This window comes from Thunnus albacares, chromosome 2 (genome assembly GCF_914725855.1).
Source record: "Thunnus albacares chromosome 2, fThuAlb1.1, whole genome shotgun sequence".
NCBI lineage: Eukaryota > Metazoa > Chordata > Actinopteri > Scombriformes > Scombridae > Thunnus > Thunnus albacares.
The window spans coordinates 17,584,569-17,605,720 of record NC_058107.1 but is presented as its reverse complement, the minus strand read 5'-3'; the positions used below and the strand labels follow the sequence as shown (position 1 = coordinate 17,605,720).

Here is a 21,152-nt window from a genome sequence, read left to right as displayed (position 1 = left end):
GAAATTGACAAAAAATCCTCATCAGTTTAAAGAAATTTAAATAACAAATTATTTTTTCTGAGAATCTCGAATTTAGTCAGTGGAAAACCACCATGTGACCATGTTTTGTCAACTGAGCAGCATGTCTGTATAGGTTTTCTGAAATGACAGCTGTGCTTCATCTCATATGATGATGTGTTAAACAAAACACTGCCCACATGTTTGCCTAAAACTAAGTAGCCCTTAACTGCTTGGACAGACAGCAGGCTGTTGCTCTTTATGTATTTGTTTATTTTCAAGATAAGGGGCCTCTTTTATGGATAAGCAGCTGATGCTCCCGCTCTGTCAAGCTGGGACAGGCTGAGGGAAGATAAAATAGAGTCTGTTAATCTGGTGCTGGTGAGCAGAGAGAGCGATGTTATTGACCTACGCTGGCAGCAATGTGTTTCAATTATACACTGCCATCCATTTGTCAGGCAAGCGGAGCGATGGGGGGGACACGGAGTTCAGGCCTGGGTTAGAGTCATTCTCCATCACTTATGATGTGTCTTTGGAAAGCACTTTAATTGAATTACCCAATTTATTCTTCAAGCAACAATGCCCTGGCCCAGACCCATGACGTGAGACAATTAGATACAAGTTTAAAATCAGGCAGTTTGCATACTTCATCTTTTCATGGTGTACACAGGGCCGGAGACAGCTAACTTATGGTGACTTTCTTCCCTCTTCATCCTGAATGAATTCTATCAATGTTAATGTGAGTGGAGTGACTCTATCATGACAATTTTATCTTACACCTTCTTTAAGACAATTTGACATACAGCTTTATGAACCCTGTAATATGGAAAGTGGAGCTGCCTGCTTATTTCTACGCACCCATATGCACCATGTGTGTGTATTTTGTAATTTGTCAGTAAAGAACTCCCAATGCTTAAATAGGCAATTGAGACTAATGTATTGTAACTTAAAGATAATTTTGTAGATGTACAAGCATTTTAGTTTTGACCAATGTTGAAACTTTCAAGGGATCGTTGCTAATTCATGCAATCCATCATAGTGCACATATGAAATGCACTCTGCGTAGAAAAGTTGGCTTCTGAGTTACGAAATGTCTACATCTGTCTTTCTAGTTTAACAAATGCTGCATGTGCAAGACACGTCGTCAAAACTAGAGTGCACTGGTTCACTTGAGTTTTTCCCCTTTGTTCACTGATACAATCTTCTAAGCAGATTTCCTTGAATATTTTCCCTGATATTTGCAAATTGCATGTGGTTGAGTGTGATTAATTCTAATCATGTTCAATTTATTCTGGTAGAGCAGCTGGAAGAGGCCTAAGTGTTGTCTGTGTACTGTCTGTGAGCTGTCTGACAAGACAGCCAGGCTGTCGATCACCTTAGCCCCAGTTCCAGGTGTAGGGAAGGTGCTTGTGTCAGATGCACACTGGCCTACTTGCACTCTGGCCCTTACACCTGGCTGTTCACCAAACTCTAATTGTCAATTCATTCATTTTCACCGAGACAACAAGTCTTGCTGTCTGCTCCCACTATCTGTGTCTAATCAACAGTGTTACTCTTCCAGTATCTCCACAGCTCATCATGTTAAGGGCGAAGAATAGTGGATACAAATGTACTCTCTATAAGCATGAAATGTACACCAATTATGTTAATTTGCAGTGTTGCAGATGGCCCGGTGTTGATTGCAGCTTTAGGATCAGAAGAGGCAGTCTGAAATTTGAACGTGGGAGTCACGTGATACTCATTACTGCACAACCTCAAACAAATATCCTTTTGTCACTTGTCATCCATCTGTGCTTGACTGTCTTTGACAGATAAGACTATGCAGAACTCTAGGCAGCTAAAGAGTTGCAAAACAAGTAACAGTGAAACTCTAACCCTAGTTTTAATTGGCAGTTCCCTCCTTAAGCTGAATTTGGGTGTGTTTTCATGACAATTAACATTGTAAGTAATGTAATGTGTAATGTCTTTTACAAAGTAATCACGCAATAAATACACAACCTATATGCAAGGAAACTATAGACTAAACAAGTAATCCCTTGTCTCAATGGCTAGTTACCCATTACTGCCTTTGAACAAGTGCTACAAAAAATATCAGAATCCAAAACATTTTAATCATTATTGACCATTTCCTCTAAAAATGACAATGCATAAACATATCTGTTCATGTAAGCAGAATAATGACAGTAATAAAATCATTGAGATATGCGCTTTTGATTTTTTTTTTTTTGTGTCATCATCCCTTGACGGTTTACCTCATTGGGACATGGATAGCTATCCACTCCCAGTGGGCTGGCTCCAGGGGCAGGAGAATCCACTCCAAATGCCAGTCCTCTATGGGAACTGTGACATTCGAAGTGTGCCAAGGTGTACTGTGTGTTAGGAAAGCATGTGCAGTCAGCTGTAAATTCATCATCATCATCAGCCATGATGCTCTTTGTTCCAGCTATTGAGGCAGGTCTGTTTAGCCCCCTTCTTCTTTTGGACCATGCTAAAGTGAACCCATGCTGATGTTCAAATGAACATTTCATAAAGCCATGGCTATTGAACTCTGGAGACAGAATATAGCCTTAAGTCCTGCAACCTTTGTGGCAGGGGGTTCCTGCCAGGCATGATTCCTGTTTAGTGAATAAGTGGGGTAATTATGGTGCGGTTGGGGCTGTGCAGCAAATGTCACCAGCAGATAAACAGTAGGAGCAACCCCTCCATAAAGGCCTGATTTATCCAACCTGGACCTCCTGTAGCCTGCAGATGAATCAGGAGCACTTGGGTGTAAAAAAACAAACTAGTTTCTCTTGATTTCACTGGAGTTCAAGGATGCATATAATTGGAGAAACAGTAGTTAGTAGATAAGGCCCCAGGTTAAACCTTACTTTGTCACACCAAATCACTCATGCTGGTCTGAAAGGAAGATGTTAGTTTGATCTGTGAATGCCATATCAAGGATATTGTGAGTATATACATTGTTGAGAATGAAATCTTTCATGGTGAATCAAAGTTGTTCCAAAAGCTAACACACATAGAAAATGTAACTTCTTTATTCATGTACTACTAACGGGAAACAACAGGTGTATAATAATCTCTCACACTTATGGTTTTATGTGATGTTATTATGGAGTGTGAATCTTAAACTTCTCAATTCCTTGTCCCCTCCTCTGTATCTCTGATTGGTGGATGAAACCACATCAATTGCACTCCATTAAAGAGTGCCCACTAACGCGTGACTGCAGGGCGGCCTTTATAACATCATGAGCCTGGGGAAATGGGAGAGCCAGCGAGCATCATTCCATTACCTGCTGAAATGGATGCCCCTGTATCTCCTCCTTGATTAGCTTTGTCTCGAATAACAATGATAGCTTTAAGTGTGTCTAATTGAGGCCGGGCTCACCCTCCCCCTCTGTGTGAAAGTGCTTACTCATTTTGTCTGTCCTTTTAATAATTACATTATCATTTTACACCCCTGCCGGTTCCTTGGGAAGTGGGCTGGCGCTTGTGTTGAAGTGAAAGCTCATTATTGGAGCTGAATTATGTGCAGTTTATTGATCCCCATGGTGGATTATGGTGCTCTAAGTTAGTCTAGACAGAATAGTTAGCCAGATGACAGAGAGGAAACATAGAGGCCCCAGGGGAAAGATCCCTGGGCTCAGTTAGCAATTAATGCCTGCCAGGTAATGGAATTTAAGTTTACACTAAATCCACCAATGCCTTGACATTTGAAGTGCCGTATAAAAAAACATTAGCCTAATGAGACGGTCGAGACCAAGGGAGGCATTCTTTTACACACTGTTTCTCTTAGACCTTTCTCTTTCCTTCTTCATTTTCTAATTTCATTTTATAGGAGACTACAAATGCCATTCTATCACTACCCCATTCTAATGCTCTAATCACTTAACACTAAAACTTCACACTGGAAAAGTATAGTGTATACAGATGCTTTTCAGATTTGTGTTTCGTTTCTTGATAGCCCTGGAGCAAGTTTGATTGATAGGCTTTAGTTGGGTCCATTTTCCAGACAGGCTTTGCTAATCTCCATCGTAGGCTGGGTGAGGTTGTTTGTGTGATAAAGCGCACAATGAGTGGGGGAAAGGCCAAAGTGCTGAGTAAGAAGCCAACCAGGACATTCATCTCTATAAAGCCAAGGGTCCGTTTTAAAGCCATCTATCATTATCTTGATGAACACGCCACATTACCAACAGCATTGCCTCCCTGCTATCCATGGCCAGCAGCTGTTTGTCCTTCAGTGGACTCATGAGAACTTCAGTCACATGTAGAGGGGTGGAGTGTGTGTTTTTACACCAGGGTTAGGGCTAGGTACCATTTGAAAATTACAAGAAAACAAAGTCTTGTTTTAACACAAAGCAGTTCTTTTTTGACCTATTACTTTAGGAAATTTCAATAAATCATTTTTTTTAAATTTAATAAATGAAGCCAAAGTTCTCAAATGTTAAATATCTAAAAACAAGAACCACCTAAAGAAAATTGTCTAAGAGACTGTAGGCCATTTTTTAAAAATTAAATTGGAAACTTTCTGATTGAAGAGTAAGATCACAAATCTGACCAGACAGTCAACTTGACAGTTTTCAATAATTGGTGCTACAGGCACATTTGGTTGGTATCACAAAAGTTCTGAGGTTCACTATCCGGTCCAAGTGTGGGTGAAAAGAGAGTTGGACATTTACTTTTATACAAAGTGGATTTACCTTTTGATAAAATCCCCGTTCTCCCCCTTTTTAACTGAAAAAGAAAATGTCTTCACTTATATGTGTTGGGGTTTCAGACACACACAGACACTTACATACATGTTATTGGGGCAGGCTGCCAGTTCAAAGGACGGCCTTAATGAAAAATACTGGATAGTCGGGCAGTGTGCTGCACCTGTTAAAGCAGCCTTGTACATCCTGGGAGTGAGACAGGGAGCCAACAACTTTACCCCATAATGAGGCCAATATCTAGCTCAAAGCCTTTCTGTGCCTTTTGTGTGGTTTACCGTGTCCTTGGCTCATAAGCCTTGATAATGTTGGTAAATACATACAGGGGCATGGATAAACTGGGCTGTAATCCACCCTACCTCTAGATGGAAGAGGAAGAGAGCAATGCGGGGGGAGAGAGCGGGGAGAGGAGAAGAGAAGAGAAAGAAGCAGCTGATTATACTGGTTTTACTGCTCCTCTGCCGACCTAGAAAAACACAGCAGCCCTGACCTTGCATAGCAGAGCCCTTATATATCTAATGATCTCTGAGTACCTTAATGATACAATGTGTTCTCTCTCCCACTCTTTCCCTCCATTTTGCCTATCCTTCTTTCATGCTGTTCTCTCCCTATTCTCTCTCTTTTAGCACAAGCTTGTGCACACGCATGCTAGTCCACACACACACACACACACACACACATACACACACACACACACACAAAGTACACAGCCTTGAAAAACCCAGTCAGCAGTTTGGGCTAGGAGTCTAGCAAATGAGCTGTCCTATTGAAATAGAAAGGAGAGTTCTCTGTGCGGCAGAAAATGCTGCTATGGCAAGCCTTACAGAAGAGGGACAGAGGGGAAATTATATGTTGGGACAAAGAAACATGAGAATGCCCTTTCACTACAAATGTACCAATTTATAGTACATTTAGACGGAGCAGATTACATGCATTTCTTCCATACTTTATTACTCTTCTACCTTTTTTTCTTAACCTCCCCTACATCTTATTTCATTATCATTCTTAAATACCACTAAGTGCTCCAAGTGCTGTAAGATAGACAAAAATGTCCAACTCAAAAAATTTATTTTTCTCATGGATTCAGTGTTCCTCCTTTCCCTCCTAGGTACTCCATTGGTGTGAATATTCTCAGTGTGGTTGGACTCCTGCAGTTTGATGGCGGCTCAGCTTTATTGCATCAAAGATGTCTAACCAACCATAGTACCTTCCTACATTTTTAAAGCCGGGTGCTGATTACTGTGTAATAGTCTCTTATCCCCATAAGAGGAGTGTATTTTTAGACGTGGTGGATCTTAGACTCACTGATCAAGTAGCATCATACATCATAATCTGCAACTTTATACAGCTGTTGCAGATGAAACAAACATTTCTTAAGTCTTAAAGCTGTTACCTTCCCCGCCCATTTTGTCCCAGCTTCCAGTGGCTTAAGTCATTCATTCTTGCCATTTAATTCCCTCTCTTTAACCACTTATGGCATAAACCTCAATTTGGTCCTGGTATTCACCCCTCTAGCTCTGTCCGCCCAATTAAGATTCCATTCTGCTCTGAATGGGAATGTTAAGATGGAGGGTTATCACTGGGCTTCTGTAGGCTCACCCAATGAAACACCTATAGTGACCTCTCTGATTTACCCAATAGGGGTCCCTTCCTCCCCCGATATCCCTCTCCCCCTCATGACCATCTCGTTGTGTGGTCCCCTCTCTTCAGTTCTCTCATTACTCTTTGCGTGAAGGCCTGGGTGATGGGTGGCAGGGGAGGAGCGGGGTGCTTGCGGAGGAGGGCTTCTGTCCCCGGATGAGTGAGTGTGGATAAGAAGTTGTTTGAATTCATAATTGTGCTCTTGTGAAGAAGGAGATTTGTAAAGCAAGGCTGGGTTCATTGTGTGGCTGTGCAAGTCCGGTGGAGGGTGCGAGCCGCTCAAAGCTAATGTAATCTACGCTATTAGAGAGGGTTAATTAGCTGCTGAACTGGAGCCTGAAGAGCATGCAGAGAAGGGTAGACACAGGGAGTGAGACAGAGCGAGAAGGAGGGCGGGCAGTAGGGATAGAGAGGTCTTCAGGGAGTCATTAGAGACTGCTTGTTGTAATACAGCCACACAGTCAATAAGGCTACTCCTCTGAGGAGTAGAAGAAAGGCAACGAAAGAAATGGAGGGAAAGGGAGTCTCACGCCATGAAAAATGGCGTGAAACTCCCCAACATGTGTCCAGCTCTGCCACTGGACACATGTTGGGAAACCTGAGATGACTTTGGTGGCTTCATTTTTCATCAGCTACAATGAAAAGGCTATTTTAGTAGTAATTTCACCTGTTATCCTTGGAAATATACATCTTATAATACAGTACCACCACTTTTCACACTGTAAAACATAATTTGATAATCATGGACTTAAACATTTTTTACTTTTGAAAACAATCCCAAATATACATGAAATGTCTTGACTTGTAGTGAATGACTCTTCACAATCTTTATTTGTTTTCTATGGATCACTCATTGCAGCATCATGAAGTCTGCCTTCCTGTTAGCACTGACCCTGTGAACTACAGTATTAGGCCACATCAAACTAGGTGTGAAACCAAGAACTTTATTCACTACAGTGATTTCCTTCATATACCTTCATGTGTTGTTAATTCTCCCTTTCAGAGCAAATTGCACTAGATAGAAAATAAAATCACAATTCAAGTCCAAATCCAAAGTACTGATCTAATTGAGGACTTTATAATAGATTTCATTGAAAAAAATACCATAATCAATCCTAAAAAAATACAATAGTTAATCCTAAGCACATCCATACTGTAGGCCTTCTCACACGGGGTGAAAAAGATGTTGAATAGCTTTACAACATTACATAGAATACTGATATGAAAGAAAATTACTTCAGTTACACACCAGACATTATAACACAATTATATGGTTAAGATTTGATGGTTACCCATGAAATGACTCAAAATAGCAACCAGTTCTCAGATGATCTTTTCGAATGTGCTGTGGTTTGTGACGATTCTACAACTTAAGGTCAGTGTGGTTGTGAAAGAACTTCCCTCTAGCACATATGTCTCATATTCTACTTTACACAGTAGTTGTCAACCTTTTGAATACCATGGTACACTTAAACGAAATTTACTAATTCCGAGATACTCTCAAGCATTGCTTTCTTGAAAATGGTATGAAATGCTACGCCTATATCATCACAAACATCTCTTTGAATAGTAAAATCAAAATGACATATTTTCTCTACTTTGTTTTCTCTGCCTTCTATCACCTTGTGTATGTTAATAGTTTGTAATATACAAGGTCTACATAACTCTCTGCTCAAAGTGTTATTTATTTTTCATTATTTCATGCAGGTGGAAATTCTAGGCTTGAAGTAGCTCTAGTGAAGCTCTGCTGGCCTCCTGCTAGCAGTCTATTTGTATTTATCACAGTGTCCTCTAGTAGTCCATCCTATGCTGCCATGGGTCTCTTGTCGCTCTGAGCAAAACTTCACTTAAGATGGGTAGTTAGTGGCTGTTCCCATGGCATTTTAATGCAGATTAATTACTTTCCCTGGCCCAAGCAATCCATTTTTATTTGTTCGTGGATGTTTTTAGCTTTTTCTTGACCTTGGGGTGAAGAAAGAGAGAAAGGAAAGAGAGAGAGGAAGAAAAAAAGCCCTCCACAGTAGACTTATACCCTCAATTTAATAGCAGAGTGAGGTGTTTCTCCAGCATCATCAGATCAATGGAGAGTAAATAGCCCACACTTCTTGTTTCACAGTGCAGTATTGATCTTTTCCTCAGCCTCGGCTTCCCTTTCCCCAGCATCTCGTGTCTTTCAACCCCTGGGACTGTGCTGATTGCCATAGATTGGACAAGCTAACAAGCGCATGATGAGGAACCAGGCTTTCTTTTCTTCTCATAGGCTGTTTCATTTTTTCTTTGTGGCACTGGCATGAACACACACACAGACAGACAGACATACACACAGGGACTTAAAAACATCAGATCTACACAGCTCAGTGCCATAAAGGAGTATGCTTTTTCTTTCGTGTTCCCTCTGTTCACGTTGTTCTGTCTTCATCTTAGAGGATGTGCTGTAGCTGTGCCTGTCTTTGGGATGTTTGCCAGGCTGATGGAGTATACCAACTTAACTACAGAGCAACTCAGAGATACAGTGTGTTTCTTCACCTCACTGGGAACTTTATTTTTTTCCAGCTGGCACCGCGTTTGTTCCAGAATCTTCCATCATCTCTGAAAATATCTCAAGTGGCCTGCGGAGAGCGACACACTCTGTTTGCGCTGGAGGACGGCAGTGTGGCGGCGTGTGGGTAAGTTCAATGTCAATGCAGTAGACAGTTTGCCGAAGTCCAGACTTGAGGGGGATAGGAGGAGAGATGAGGAGACAAACCCCTCCCCACACATCCCAACCCCCCTCATATTACTGCATAGGCAAATTAAGGTCAGGGGAAAGATCGCAGAGCTGCGTGTGTGGAGGGGTATGTTGACGAGAAATCATTGGGTATTCAAACTTTACTTTTTCTCTATGTGTGTGTGGTGGAGCATTTGTCTCCGTGTGTGCGCACACACACACACACTTAGGTTTGTGCGTCTCTCCGTTTCTGCTTTGCATGCATAGTTGTAATAAATCTTGTTGAGTGTGCGTAAGAGAGGTGCCTCTGCTGCCGTGTGGCTCAGGATCAATATGAAGTGTGTTTATTGAATCCAATAGTTGTTTGTGGAGAAGGGGAATAAACCAGCTGGAATAAGTGATCAGATGTGCTTTTAAGGCTCATTACCAGCCTGTTGGGCATATAGATCTGCTTTTTAAACAGCCCTCTGGATTGAACAAGTTCATGCTTGAACACAACCAACATGATATACTTGCATATTTTGTATTATTTATAATACTTACATATTATATTATATTATATTTCAGCATCACACTTGATCATCTACTCAGCATTTCCAAGATTTATTTTTTTCTTCACAAACTTTAAATGACTTAATTGCAACCAGTTGTGTTTTTATTTAGCCACATAAATGTACATGTGTTATACTAAAATTATATATATATATGTGTATATATATATAAAAATGTACAGAGAGAGCGAGCAAGATTTAGCCCATGTGGCACTACAGCATGTAATTAAAATGTAATTATGTAAAAACAATAAATTATAGAATCTTTTATGGTCTGATAATTTTAAAATCTGGTCAGATTAAGTGTTAAGAAAATCAATTTCAAAATCAAATTATTTTCTACAGTTTACCTCTAGTAGGGAACTGTATTACATCCATCATAACGGATAAATATATGTCTGACTTACATTTCACTGTGTACTAATGTACTATTAAAACACTATTGGCACAAACAAAAAAGCATTCTAAACATATAGCAACGGATTAGTTGATTGCAGTGTTTGTACTTTTGAGTTGGAAGTAGTGAGATTCTCCTTGTCAGGTTGGGCATTTTCTGCCATTAAAACACTCGTAAACAGGTGTGTACCAAAAACAAGCTCGCAGGCTAATACAAAAGATTGTGGAATAGAGTCACAAAGAGTTACAGCATGAAGAGACTGATGCATTCAACTCAAAAAGTAGAAAAATATTCAGCGGGTGGCCTGTGGTTCCATTACTTTGACTGACATTTTAATAATTATTTAAGTTTTCTCTGACAGCTTTAGTTTCTGTAATTCTAACACCACCCCAATATTTTCACTATAGTATTCAGTCCCAAAGGTGGTAATCCCAGTTACTTGTCCTTATTTCTGATCTTATCACCCCCAACTCCCCCATACCTCCAGCTGAACAGACACACATGCTAGCAAACACACACACACACGTTATATCTCTCCCCCATACCTCCCTCTCTTCTTGGCTCTCTGTGTTTGCATGTAATATTTTAGGCGACTCTGGGAGGGATGACAGTTCTAACTAGGCCTATTAGGTACCCCTCAGGGTGCCCTCAGCACTGATTTGAGCACCATTAATTTTCTATTATGGAGTGCTAAAGATGTGCCCCTGCACAGTCATTCACCTGGCTTATTGAGTCTCACACACACCAATTGTGGACTTTTCCAGGGCAGTGTTGTTGAAGGTTTAGTGCGACCCCTCTGGGGAGCTAATTTATTATTTGCAGATATTGATCTGGCAGGGTAGGCCAGCCAAGCCGTGGCCGATGTTGACTCTGCTCTGGCCTGTGGCGACTTTAACTCTTTACAGACTGAAGCAGACACACACCAGATGGATGGTCAGTAGTTATTAGAACACAGCTATTTGTAGCTGTTTCAATTCTTTTGCTTGTTCAATGGTTCGTTTATTTAAATGGGGGAACTGATGGAAGCAATTTGCAATAAGGGAAGGATAGATTTTATCTTTCTGGATATAGACCTTGTTTTTTCTTTGCAAACAGACATGCTGTGTACGCACACACAGATACATACACACAGACTTGCACACACTGTCTGGCTTGTCCAAGGGAAATAAAATCACAGTTAAGAGGAAGGAAAACAAATTTAGAAGGTCAGACAAAACATTTATCAAGCTGTGTGTGTCTGGTGGGTAAATAACAGAGGGACAGTAAAGGGCATGACTCTGAAACCACCAGATAACCACAGCAGATCATCACACACAGTCTCGAGATTCACTGTCGAGAACAGATATTTCTCAGAGGGTTGCCTTCAGAGCATTTGCTAATATTCTTTCTCCTGTATTGCTGTTTTATTTTGAACATAAAACTGAGTTATTACAGCATACACCCATGTGACCAAAATGAAAGTTATCATGAAGAAATGAGAAAGAAAAGAGAGAAACTACAAAGACATCTTGACATCATGTGATTAAATGTAGAACTGGGCACAGTAGCAAGAAAAGCATTTACTCAACTTGAAATGTGGCGGTGACACAGACAATATGCTGCATTCAATGTCATTTTCCTTCAACTGTCCTATACCTTTATATTCAACCTGCTTTTGTTTACCAATCTTGTTTTAAATCTTACAGTATTAATTGTAAAACTTATCTTTTTAAACAGTATCAAAGCATCTACAGTATATAATAACAGCAAATTGTAATTCTTTGAGAGAAGATAATTTCAAGCAGAAACAATCCTACTTAATCTTACGCCATGACGTAATAGAAAATAAACTGAGCCAGAAACCAGTCTTCTCAGAAATGTACAAGAGGAAATGTGAACATTATATTGAATAAAATATCCAGATGTGGTGTGTGTGTGTGTGTGTCTGAAGTAGGAGTTTGTCTATAGGGAGATTGCCTATGCTGTTGATGTCCTCATCCTGCACAAACACACATGCACACATACTGTATGTACCTGCTCTCTAGCACGGGTAGTAGTTAAACACACACACACAGCCACATTATGCCTAGGGACCAATAAGCTGCTTCCCACAGGCCTCCTCAAGGCCTTGCTACAACCTCAGACTCAGCTTGGCCCGTCCCAACCCTAATTGGTATTTAATGCTCTCACTGAACCTCAGAGGTCAAACAGCAGAGTGTGTGTGTGTGTGTGTGTGTGTGTGTGTGTGTGTTAGTGTTTGTGTAAGGGTGCTGAGCCAAGCACGTCACTGGAGGTATTACCAAGAAATGACAAAGAGGAAAGCTACATGTTAGAGCCATTTTTGGTGTTGGTTGCCAATTTATTTATTGAGGTGATGTAAATCTTTTCTTTTGACTTATGAATAGATGTCAGCTTAATATTTTTGAACAGTTATTTTTGGATTTATTTTGATTAATCAGATGATGATAATCAGCTGTGGTAGAAGGAAGAGGTTGGACTGAGTCTACGCTTCTTCAGCAAACATGTAGGAAATGTGTGTAGAATGGGGCATTGGTACAGTCCTTGACCTCATATTAGACTTAGAAATATTTTTTGTTTTGTTTGTTAAAAGTGAGAATAAATGAGCCAAATAAGGGCAACATAATTGGCGTCTGCAGTGTTGTGATTTGCACTGTTTAACATGTGAGTCAAGAAGTGGAGCCCTGTTAAAGTGGCACAGTTTAAAAAAAGTTAAGAAAGAACTGGCCATGACACTACAGATTGCACAACTGTTGGGGTGTGATGACCGCTGGGTAGCCTGAATAGAGGATGAGTGATGATAGATGTCCAGAGAGGAATTATGGAGAATAATAGACCACCATTTTCCTCTATACTGGTTGTTATGATAGCATTTTGCCTGATCTTTATGGCCTCGGACATAAAATAAAGGTCAGGAAATTTCCCAGGGATGAAGTGCCTCCAACCAATCCAAATTTGTCCCTACTACCTCTGTAAAGACGATTTCATGGTTGACAAGCGTGTCTCTTGTTGAATTTGGCGTAACCTCAGAAGTTGGCCCATATTCATCTTCCATATTCATGTGAGTCAATAAAACAGAGGTGGAGGTCAGAGAGAAGACATCAGACGCTGATGAGGAAACATGGTGGAGTGGATTTTCCACTGTTTTGCTGCATGGTTTCTGCTAATGCTGTTTTGAAAGAGTGGGCAGTCCGCCCGTGGAGTCCTGATGGGGAGAAAGACAGAGGGAGGAAGCCACCTTACGCCCCCTTTGTCTCGTTCCATGCCACTTCCAAAACTCAATTGTCTGCCTTCTGCCAGAGACCACAGTCTGTGGAGACACTCCTTGCAGCTGTCTACACTCAGGGAGAGAGTAGGAAAGAAAAAAGAAAAGATGACAAATAAGTATGGAAGGGGCAGATAAAAGGTGAAATGTGAACAAAAAAGATATTACCCATCTTTACTTACTATGTATTTCATGTGAATGATCAGTCTGCTATGAAGACGGCAGAAATGAGGATTGGTTGCTTTTTATGTGGTGTACTGTATGTAATTATCAGGCTTGATCTGCTCTCAGTTATACAGTAGCAGATAAGTCCAACATCTGGACTGGTCCAGACTCATTGAATATGAAGAGGCACGCCTTGATTGAACATAAAGAAAGTGTGGAATTTTACATCTAGCTTTGTTTACTAAAAACGGTACATGCTTGTTGTGGTTTATCGTGGCATTTTTTCATTGGATTTACATCCATTACACAGCTTTGGAACGTGTGCCATTACAAATTGCTCTATATGTAAAAAGAGTAAATGTGGTTCTAAAGCAACACAGCTGTCAATAAGCATCAAGCAGCCGTTGCTGACGTGCCTGCCGTCTCATCAGTAATCTGGCCAATCTGTTTTAGCAGAAAATGGCCATACACAGCGCAGCATTGATGGAAATGTCTCATTTCAACTTCATGGTGCCTTGAGAAAGCAAAGCAAATCAGCAAATGTTCATGAATTTGACAGCAGAAGCATGGAAATTCTATGACAACTAGTTGGATTCGGTGAGCTGAGTGCCAGCACTTTGCATTAAGTTACACTAAGCACTAATTGGATGCTACCTGGCTCTACATCACTAGCAGCTCTGAACAGGATCGGGATCTGGCTCTGGCAAACAGCAAGTTCTCTGGTGTTGCTGGCTGATTACCCTTTGCAAAGGGAAAACTGAAACGATGATGAGAAAAAAATCCCCCTTTCTCTCACACAGGCCCTTGGCCCTGTTGGCACTGTGCTAGCTTTTTGATTTTTCCTGATGTCCCTGAAATTGATTTTCAGCCATGATTGCATTGCCTCTGTGAGGATAATCAAAGATTTTGAATAATTGCTGCAGTATGACTGTACAATGGGGAATAACGAGAATAGTGGCTACTTCCCCTCACTGTCATCTGTAGAATAATTTTAGCTGAGCAGTACAGTATGACTTCACAACATACCTTTCAAATGGTTTCCAGTTGTAAGCATGACACCATTTGTTTCTTTGGCCATGCCTAATAAAATCCTCACTAGATTTGATAATGACAAAAGATACCATGATGTCACAGCTTCAAAATCTGTCAGATTTAAGTTTTGTCATTGAAAACTATTATTCAGGTAGTTTATATGTAATCAGTCGTTATTTTTCTTTTGGCTTTGAGCAAAAAGAGTCAAAGCCAAACTCTTATAAATAAATGACTTCTCTTATCCTAGCAGTTAAATCAGCAATGGAAAGAAAAACTTGATGTCCTCAGAATCCCTGCTACACAAGCTTGACAACACGTCAGCCCTCAGTAACATTTTCCCTGCTTAATCTTGCTGTCATTGATTTAAAAACATCCTGAGGAAGTCGTTTTGTGCTGGCTGCCTCGTATAAGAGAGACATCACCATCCTGGAGCCTCCCTTTTGTGCCACGGTGAAAGATGGTCTCTTGTTTAACGCGGGAATGTAACCAGTGTTTGCGAGGGGAAAAACAGATTGATTAGAGGGCAAGGAAAGATTAATAAGCTGCACAGGGCTGTTATGACACCCATTGTTTCACACATACCCTGTAGAGATGTGCCTCCCAAAATGCATCATTGTGTAAAATACTGACCTAAAGCATATCATTACTCTCTTTCTCGTGAGAGCTTGCTTTGCTCCCAGATGGAGGCTTCTAAACAGTAATACATAAAGTGTTCTCATTCACATATATATATAATATTAGCAAATATGTACAGTAGGTGTTATCAGAATAGACCAAAAATCCTGTCATATGCAGAGAGAGCAGGATCAGGGATACTAAAATCAGGCCGAGGCCACTTTGTCTGGTGCCAACACTTGTAAAAACGTCCGTCTCCCTGCAAGCCAGGAGGAATCTGTCCCTGACAAAAGAGCCAGACAAATGAGAGACCTCTGGCTCGGTAGTAGGAGGCTTGGAGGTTGGGGCGGGATGTAACCTTGAGGAATAAACTGCACACCCCAACAACTTGTTTACTTTTTCATAAGGGTCTGTTGTTACTTAGTTTGTAGAGCCCAGAGAGAGTAATGGCCAAAATGAAATTCCTGCCAGCATCATGCTGTAAATGACAGCACTCAGTATTTGGTATTACTGATTTAATTTATTATGCCATAGGCCATATAAAATCTGAACCCACCTCACACAATAACCTTGAGCCGTTAATGACACTGCTCAATATCACACAATCACAATTTAATAAAGTTCACTTATCTGCTAGCTCTGTCTGTTGAAAGAAAAACTAAGAAATCTAGCCTACAGAGATTTGAAAACAAGCTGCCAAAGACAGTAGGAGCCCAGGAGCATATATTGACATTAATAACAGGAATAGGAGAACAAGAGGAGTTCTCTGCAAGGGAATCATTTTTGTCTGTGAAACACTCTACAAGACTCTATGATGACTGAACCCAAATTCATACTATATATGTTGTATATTCAATCAATAAGAAGGGGATCACAAACAAAGCTTTTTATCAGGTTTCATTGACTTTTATTTATTTAAGCTCCAGCTGCACTAAAAATGGAAAGTTAATAAAATAGTTTTATTTGTTTTCTTTATTGGAAGTAACTTTTTTTTAAAAAGGAGGGGTTTTATTATACTCGTAGACTAGACATTTAGGTATTCACAACAGCAGATGTTCCCATTTGAATGGAGTGACTTATGGCTTCTCTGTTACAGAGTGTACGTGTCACTCGTTGTACTATTTCTTTCTCTCTCTTTTTTTTCTTTTTTGGATTACATAGCCTTAATGTCATCAAATATCAGTGAGTTTCTGTCTGTGCATGTGCACTTGAGTTAGTGAGTCTAAAACTTTACTGAATCATGTTTTGCTGCCACAGATGAAATTAATTCCAAACAATTAGATGCCTTTTCCTTACTTATTTACCAGAAAAGTGGACCAGTCATTTGTCAGGGGGACAAGAAAAGAAGTGTTATACAGTGTCATGTTAGCAAGTTAAGCAAGCCCAAAAAGATCATCTTAAGGATAGTTAACAGTCATAGAAAATCTTCCCATGGTCTCAAAACTGACCACTTGTTCCATTATGTTGACAGGAGACTGTGTGAGCACTTGACTGTTACCCTTTGAACCTTGTTCGCAGTGAGAAGCTTGAGCCGATTGATAATTTTTCAAACCAAAATCTGTGGGAAGATTTCAATATATATTGCATTGAAAAACATTGAACATATAAATTAACATTACAAAATGACAACTGGTTTACCATATACAGTAATAAGAAATATTTTTGAATGGCTTGAATGACAGACTTTGGGTGCACACTTGAAACATTTGATAAAGTGGAACCATTTTTGTTGGACATTGATGAACAAAAATGGTTTCCAGAATTACAATAAATGGTCCTCAGAATTACATGACAGAAATAATATATATGGGAACATTGTAAACATAAATAGCAGAATAGATACTGGAGATACTAGAGATGTTGATTCTCACATTTTTCACAGATCAAGTGAAAATCAAGATCAAGATCCAGTAAATGCTGGGAAAATAAATCTACTGTATTGGCCTGAATATTAGACGACCTGATTAAAAAAATGTAAAAGTAAAACTTGAAATAACTCCAGTAAAGCATAACATACATCTCACTTTAGTGTAGATTGTCTATCAGTCACACTCTCTCCTGTCAGTTTTGGAAGCAGTCGAAATTATTTTCTTTGTCTTTTTCTGCTCCCCATCATCCGTTCACAGTCCATGTATACTAAAGAAAAAAGATTTAATAGAGGAAAAAAAAAAAAGATTTATTAGGTGAATGTCAGATTAGTAATTAATTAATCTATTACTCATATACACCCCTAGTAAACACTGGATTCATCTGTTGTAGATGCACTTTCAGTACACTATTAGACAGTAATTAGTTATACAGTAGACACATGACTAACATAAAGTTACACACAATAACCTACTTGAGTACGATACTTTGCTCCAGTATATATATTTTTTTACAGTAGGTAAGGGGAAATAAAGATGGAGGAACCACTGACAAGACTGTTGGAAACATGGTGTAATGGATTAGGAATGGCATTTTGGCTTTTAATAGACAAAATGATAATAACCCAGTGAAATCACAGCAGAAGAAAATAAAACTTTTACAATCAGTGTTCTTTTAAGGTAATGTAATTATAACAAACAATTGAATTAATCTGCCATATTCACCATCAACAGCTTTTTCGATGTAGTCATGGATGGAAAAAATAATGCTTTGCACAACAAAAATCTTTCACGCACAATGTTTTAAGTGCTAATGGCATTTCTGTATGAAGAGTAAAGTGTATTCCAATTAGTCAAATGGCAAAGCTTGATGTTATCTAAAATTAGCTTTCATGTGAGATTTTCTACCCTTGTTTTTTTCTGTTTCTAGCTGGAGGCATGGCTTTGTTCCCCTTTCTATTTAATTTGCTGCCAACCTGTTTTATTTATTTCTGTAGTTGCAGAAATTGCCTTTTGACCTTGATGATTACAAAAAGTAAGTGAATTGAAAAGGCATTGATACCCAGTATTCAGTGTGCTGGTGCACAAGGTTATTCATCTTCCTACCTCGGTGGTTTCAGTTTTGCAATGGTCAGATTTTAGTCCCCGCTTTGCTGTTTTCATTATCTTAAGAGGGCAGAGGAGAGCTTTTTTGCCAGCGACCTTATAAACTTCCATTTCCAATACAGTACATCAGCACATAGATATACACACACACACACACACCCCACACCTCCTACAATAGAGACAAGCCCCCTCCCCCTCCCACTACACACACACACACACACACACACACACACACTAGTAATATTGACCGTTTGGAAGAGACTTACACTGTATTTTAGCCTCCGATAATAGTGAACAGTGTCGGTTTGTCATTTTTTATATTTTTGTAGGGTTATTTGTTAAAGCTCAAGCCTTTTCATATTTTTCCCTTGGATTACACCAAAGATCAACGAGTATCTTGCATGTTGTGTTGTCTTATGTAGTGGTTGTTGGCATCTACTGTAGTTACAAACAAAATAATCAATCAAGGAACATGTATATAAATATATTCTCTTGGCCTCATCAACCAGGAAATGTAACCCAACAACCTAATCAACATTTCTGTTCAACATTTCTTAATAACAGAGTACAGAGAACGTCTCCAACCATGCAAATGTGCCAGTGTTGTTTTATAGCTCAGATAAATGTAAGGGCACTGCATTAATTAAAAACATAACAGATTTCAGTTTCAAATGAGATATACTGCTTTACCTGTCCTACTACTCATTTCTGTCTTTCCTATCTGCCACACAATCTCACTGTCTCTCTCTCTTTCTCTCTCTCTCTCTCTCACACACACACACACATACGCACACACAACCATATCACTTTTGACACCTGTAAAATATGGAAGTAATGATGTCTACAGTGAATTAATGGCTGAATGAACCTGCAGTAGGGCTTTATAGTAGCATGTTCACCTTGGGGTCACTCATTCGATTCAAGAGCTGCGAGGTAGTGATCAGAAATCATTTCCATCTAATGACGGAGTAGAATAGAAGGAACCAGGAGAAAGGCGTCTCAATGGTCCCTGGGCTCTTGGTTCCCTTCATAATACAGAATAAACCATTAAACACACAACTGCTTCCCATATCTACTACTGTAGTCTGCACATCCCTGAGAGTGAATTTTGTGGCGGTGGTAGTCTTCATGTATTAGTGAATGTGCCTATAACAAAACTGAGTTTATCTTGCGCTATTTATCTCAGCAATGGATCATTCGGTCATGTTTACGGCAGTACTGCACTTCTTTCTTTCTCTTTTGCACTGTTGGCAACCATTTTCCATTTGCTGGAGAAGTGTTTCATTATTCTAGCAACCGAGCGGACATGTCAACACTTTAAGATGACTCACTGAAGTGGACTCTTGGACACCTGTAAAGACATTTTGCTGTCATATAACATTCTCCACACTATACAGCTTTATGCTCACCTTACCAAAGATTTTTTTTTCTTGTCAAGAGTTTGTTCCCTATCTGTCACACCACTTTTTTTTTTTTCATTGGGATCATAGTCTGCTCTCACTCAGCAGTATTAGATGGAAAAGATGTCTCACTGTTTTGTTCTAGACACAACACAATTCACAAGCTTTTTAAACAATGTTGATATTGAATTAAAATCAATATTCTTGACTATCTACCTATTTTGGTGAATATGAATCTCAAAAAACATATTCACTTTGTGTATGCAGTAAACTGTACTGTGTTAAATGTTTAAAAGTACAGTGGATGAAAGAGTAGTAAGGGGGCCGTAGGGTGAGAAATAAAAGAAGCTGATTTGGGCTCTCCGGCGTTTCAGTGTTTTCTCTGCTGCCCTTTCAAGCTTAGAGAGGCCCAGTGGGGGCTGGAGTGTGTGAGGCTGGAGTGCAGGGAGCATGGGGCACTGTGTAGGCCGAGGCTCAGCATCTGCCAGCCCAGACTGTCCGTGGTTTGTTCCTTTTCCAGCACATTCTTATGTAATTATCTGTGATAAACTCCTCTGCAGTCAAGCCACAAATCCACATGTCAGAGTCCTGGCTTACCGAACAAGTCTTAAGAAAGCCACATGTACACAGTACCTTGTAGATGCATAAATGTGTACACACTCAAGCACACACACACACACACACACAGACACAAATGTGCATTCTCACACACCTTCTCATACTTAGATTCACACCAACAAAACTTTGGGCTTCAGTGACAAGTGGATTTTTTTTATTTTGGAGCCAAAGGATGGAGGGTATAATCCTGGCTTCCACATTGACACTCAGCAGAGTTCAGCAGACTTCACTGGTTCCTGTTGTGCCCAGCACTTTCCCCTCTCAACACTAAGTTCCTCAAAGTCCCCATGACAAAGAACCTGCTCAGTCTCTCTACTGTGCCAGAATCAGCACTACTAGAAGTCATGCCTCTACTTCCTGCCTGTGAACAACTTTGACTGCTCAAAGCTTCACAGACACAAGTGGAGGTTATTTCGTACGATGTTGTATGATCTCCTCTTGTGTCTCTCCTATTGCTTACCTTGGAGACGTTGTTTATATCATTATAATTAGCCGTCCATGCATGCACATTGTTAAGATAATCATATTTTGTACCATATTTTGCTACAAATTGGGACACAAAAATGAAGAACAATGGCCTGGTTTTGAGTTCAAAGAAATAATAACCATATTATTCTCTTGCCATGTTTTTTTACAAGCGTTCTTGGATCTTCGTTTTGCTGTATATTATCTAGTCTGATGCCAGCAGAACAGGGGCAGGGGATGACAATGGAGTGGTGTACTGCGGAAGACTGAAGGCTGTGCCAGCAGGATAAGAGAGAGTGAAAAACAGAGGAGGGTGGGGGTTTCATTAGCATAACTAGCGGGATGCCCAGAACCTTTCTAGAGTGGCATGTTTACGGCACCATGCTTGGCAAGAGCACACTCATTTTATAGGGTTTATTAAGGAGACAAGGGGAGGCACAAGCAGGATTTGGGATATTGTCGGTGTGTGTTTTTGTATGTTTGCGCTTGCATGCATGTGTGTGCAAGTGAGCGTCTGCTTTAATGTGCGTGTTTGGCTGTTTTGTTTGCATGTGTGGGGTCTGAGAGGAGGTGTGCTTGGTTTCAGTGGCTGTGTGGCGGCATCTAGCCCAACTACTTTTACAT

The 21,152-nt window shown here is 40.0% G+C and overlaps 1 protein-coding gene across 7 annotated transcripts in view; it reads left to right on the top strand.

Annotated features, from left to right (window-relative positions):
* The window catches only part of LOC122994588 (probable E3 ubiquitin-protein ligase HERC2), a 335,049-nt gene that overhangs the window by 82,823 nt on the left and 231,074 nt on the right, over positions 1-21,152 (top strand). For all 7 annotated transcript variants that reach the window (XM_044369347.1, XM_044369354.1, XM_044369372.1 and 4 more), the window contains one exon: positions 8,898-9,010. In XM_044369347.1, the coding sequence (XP_044225282.1) occupies positions 8,898-9,010 (113 nt within the window). The remainder of the gene's footprint in view (positions 1-8,897; positions 9,011-21,152) is intronic.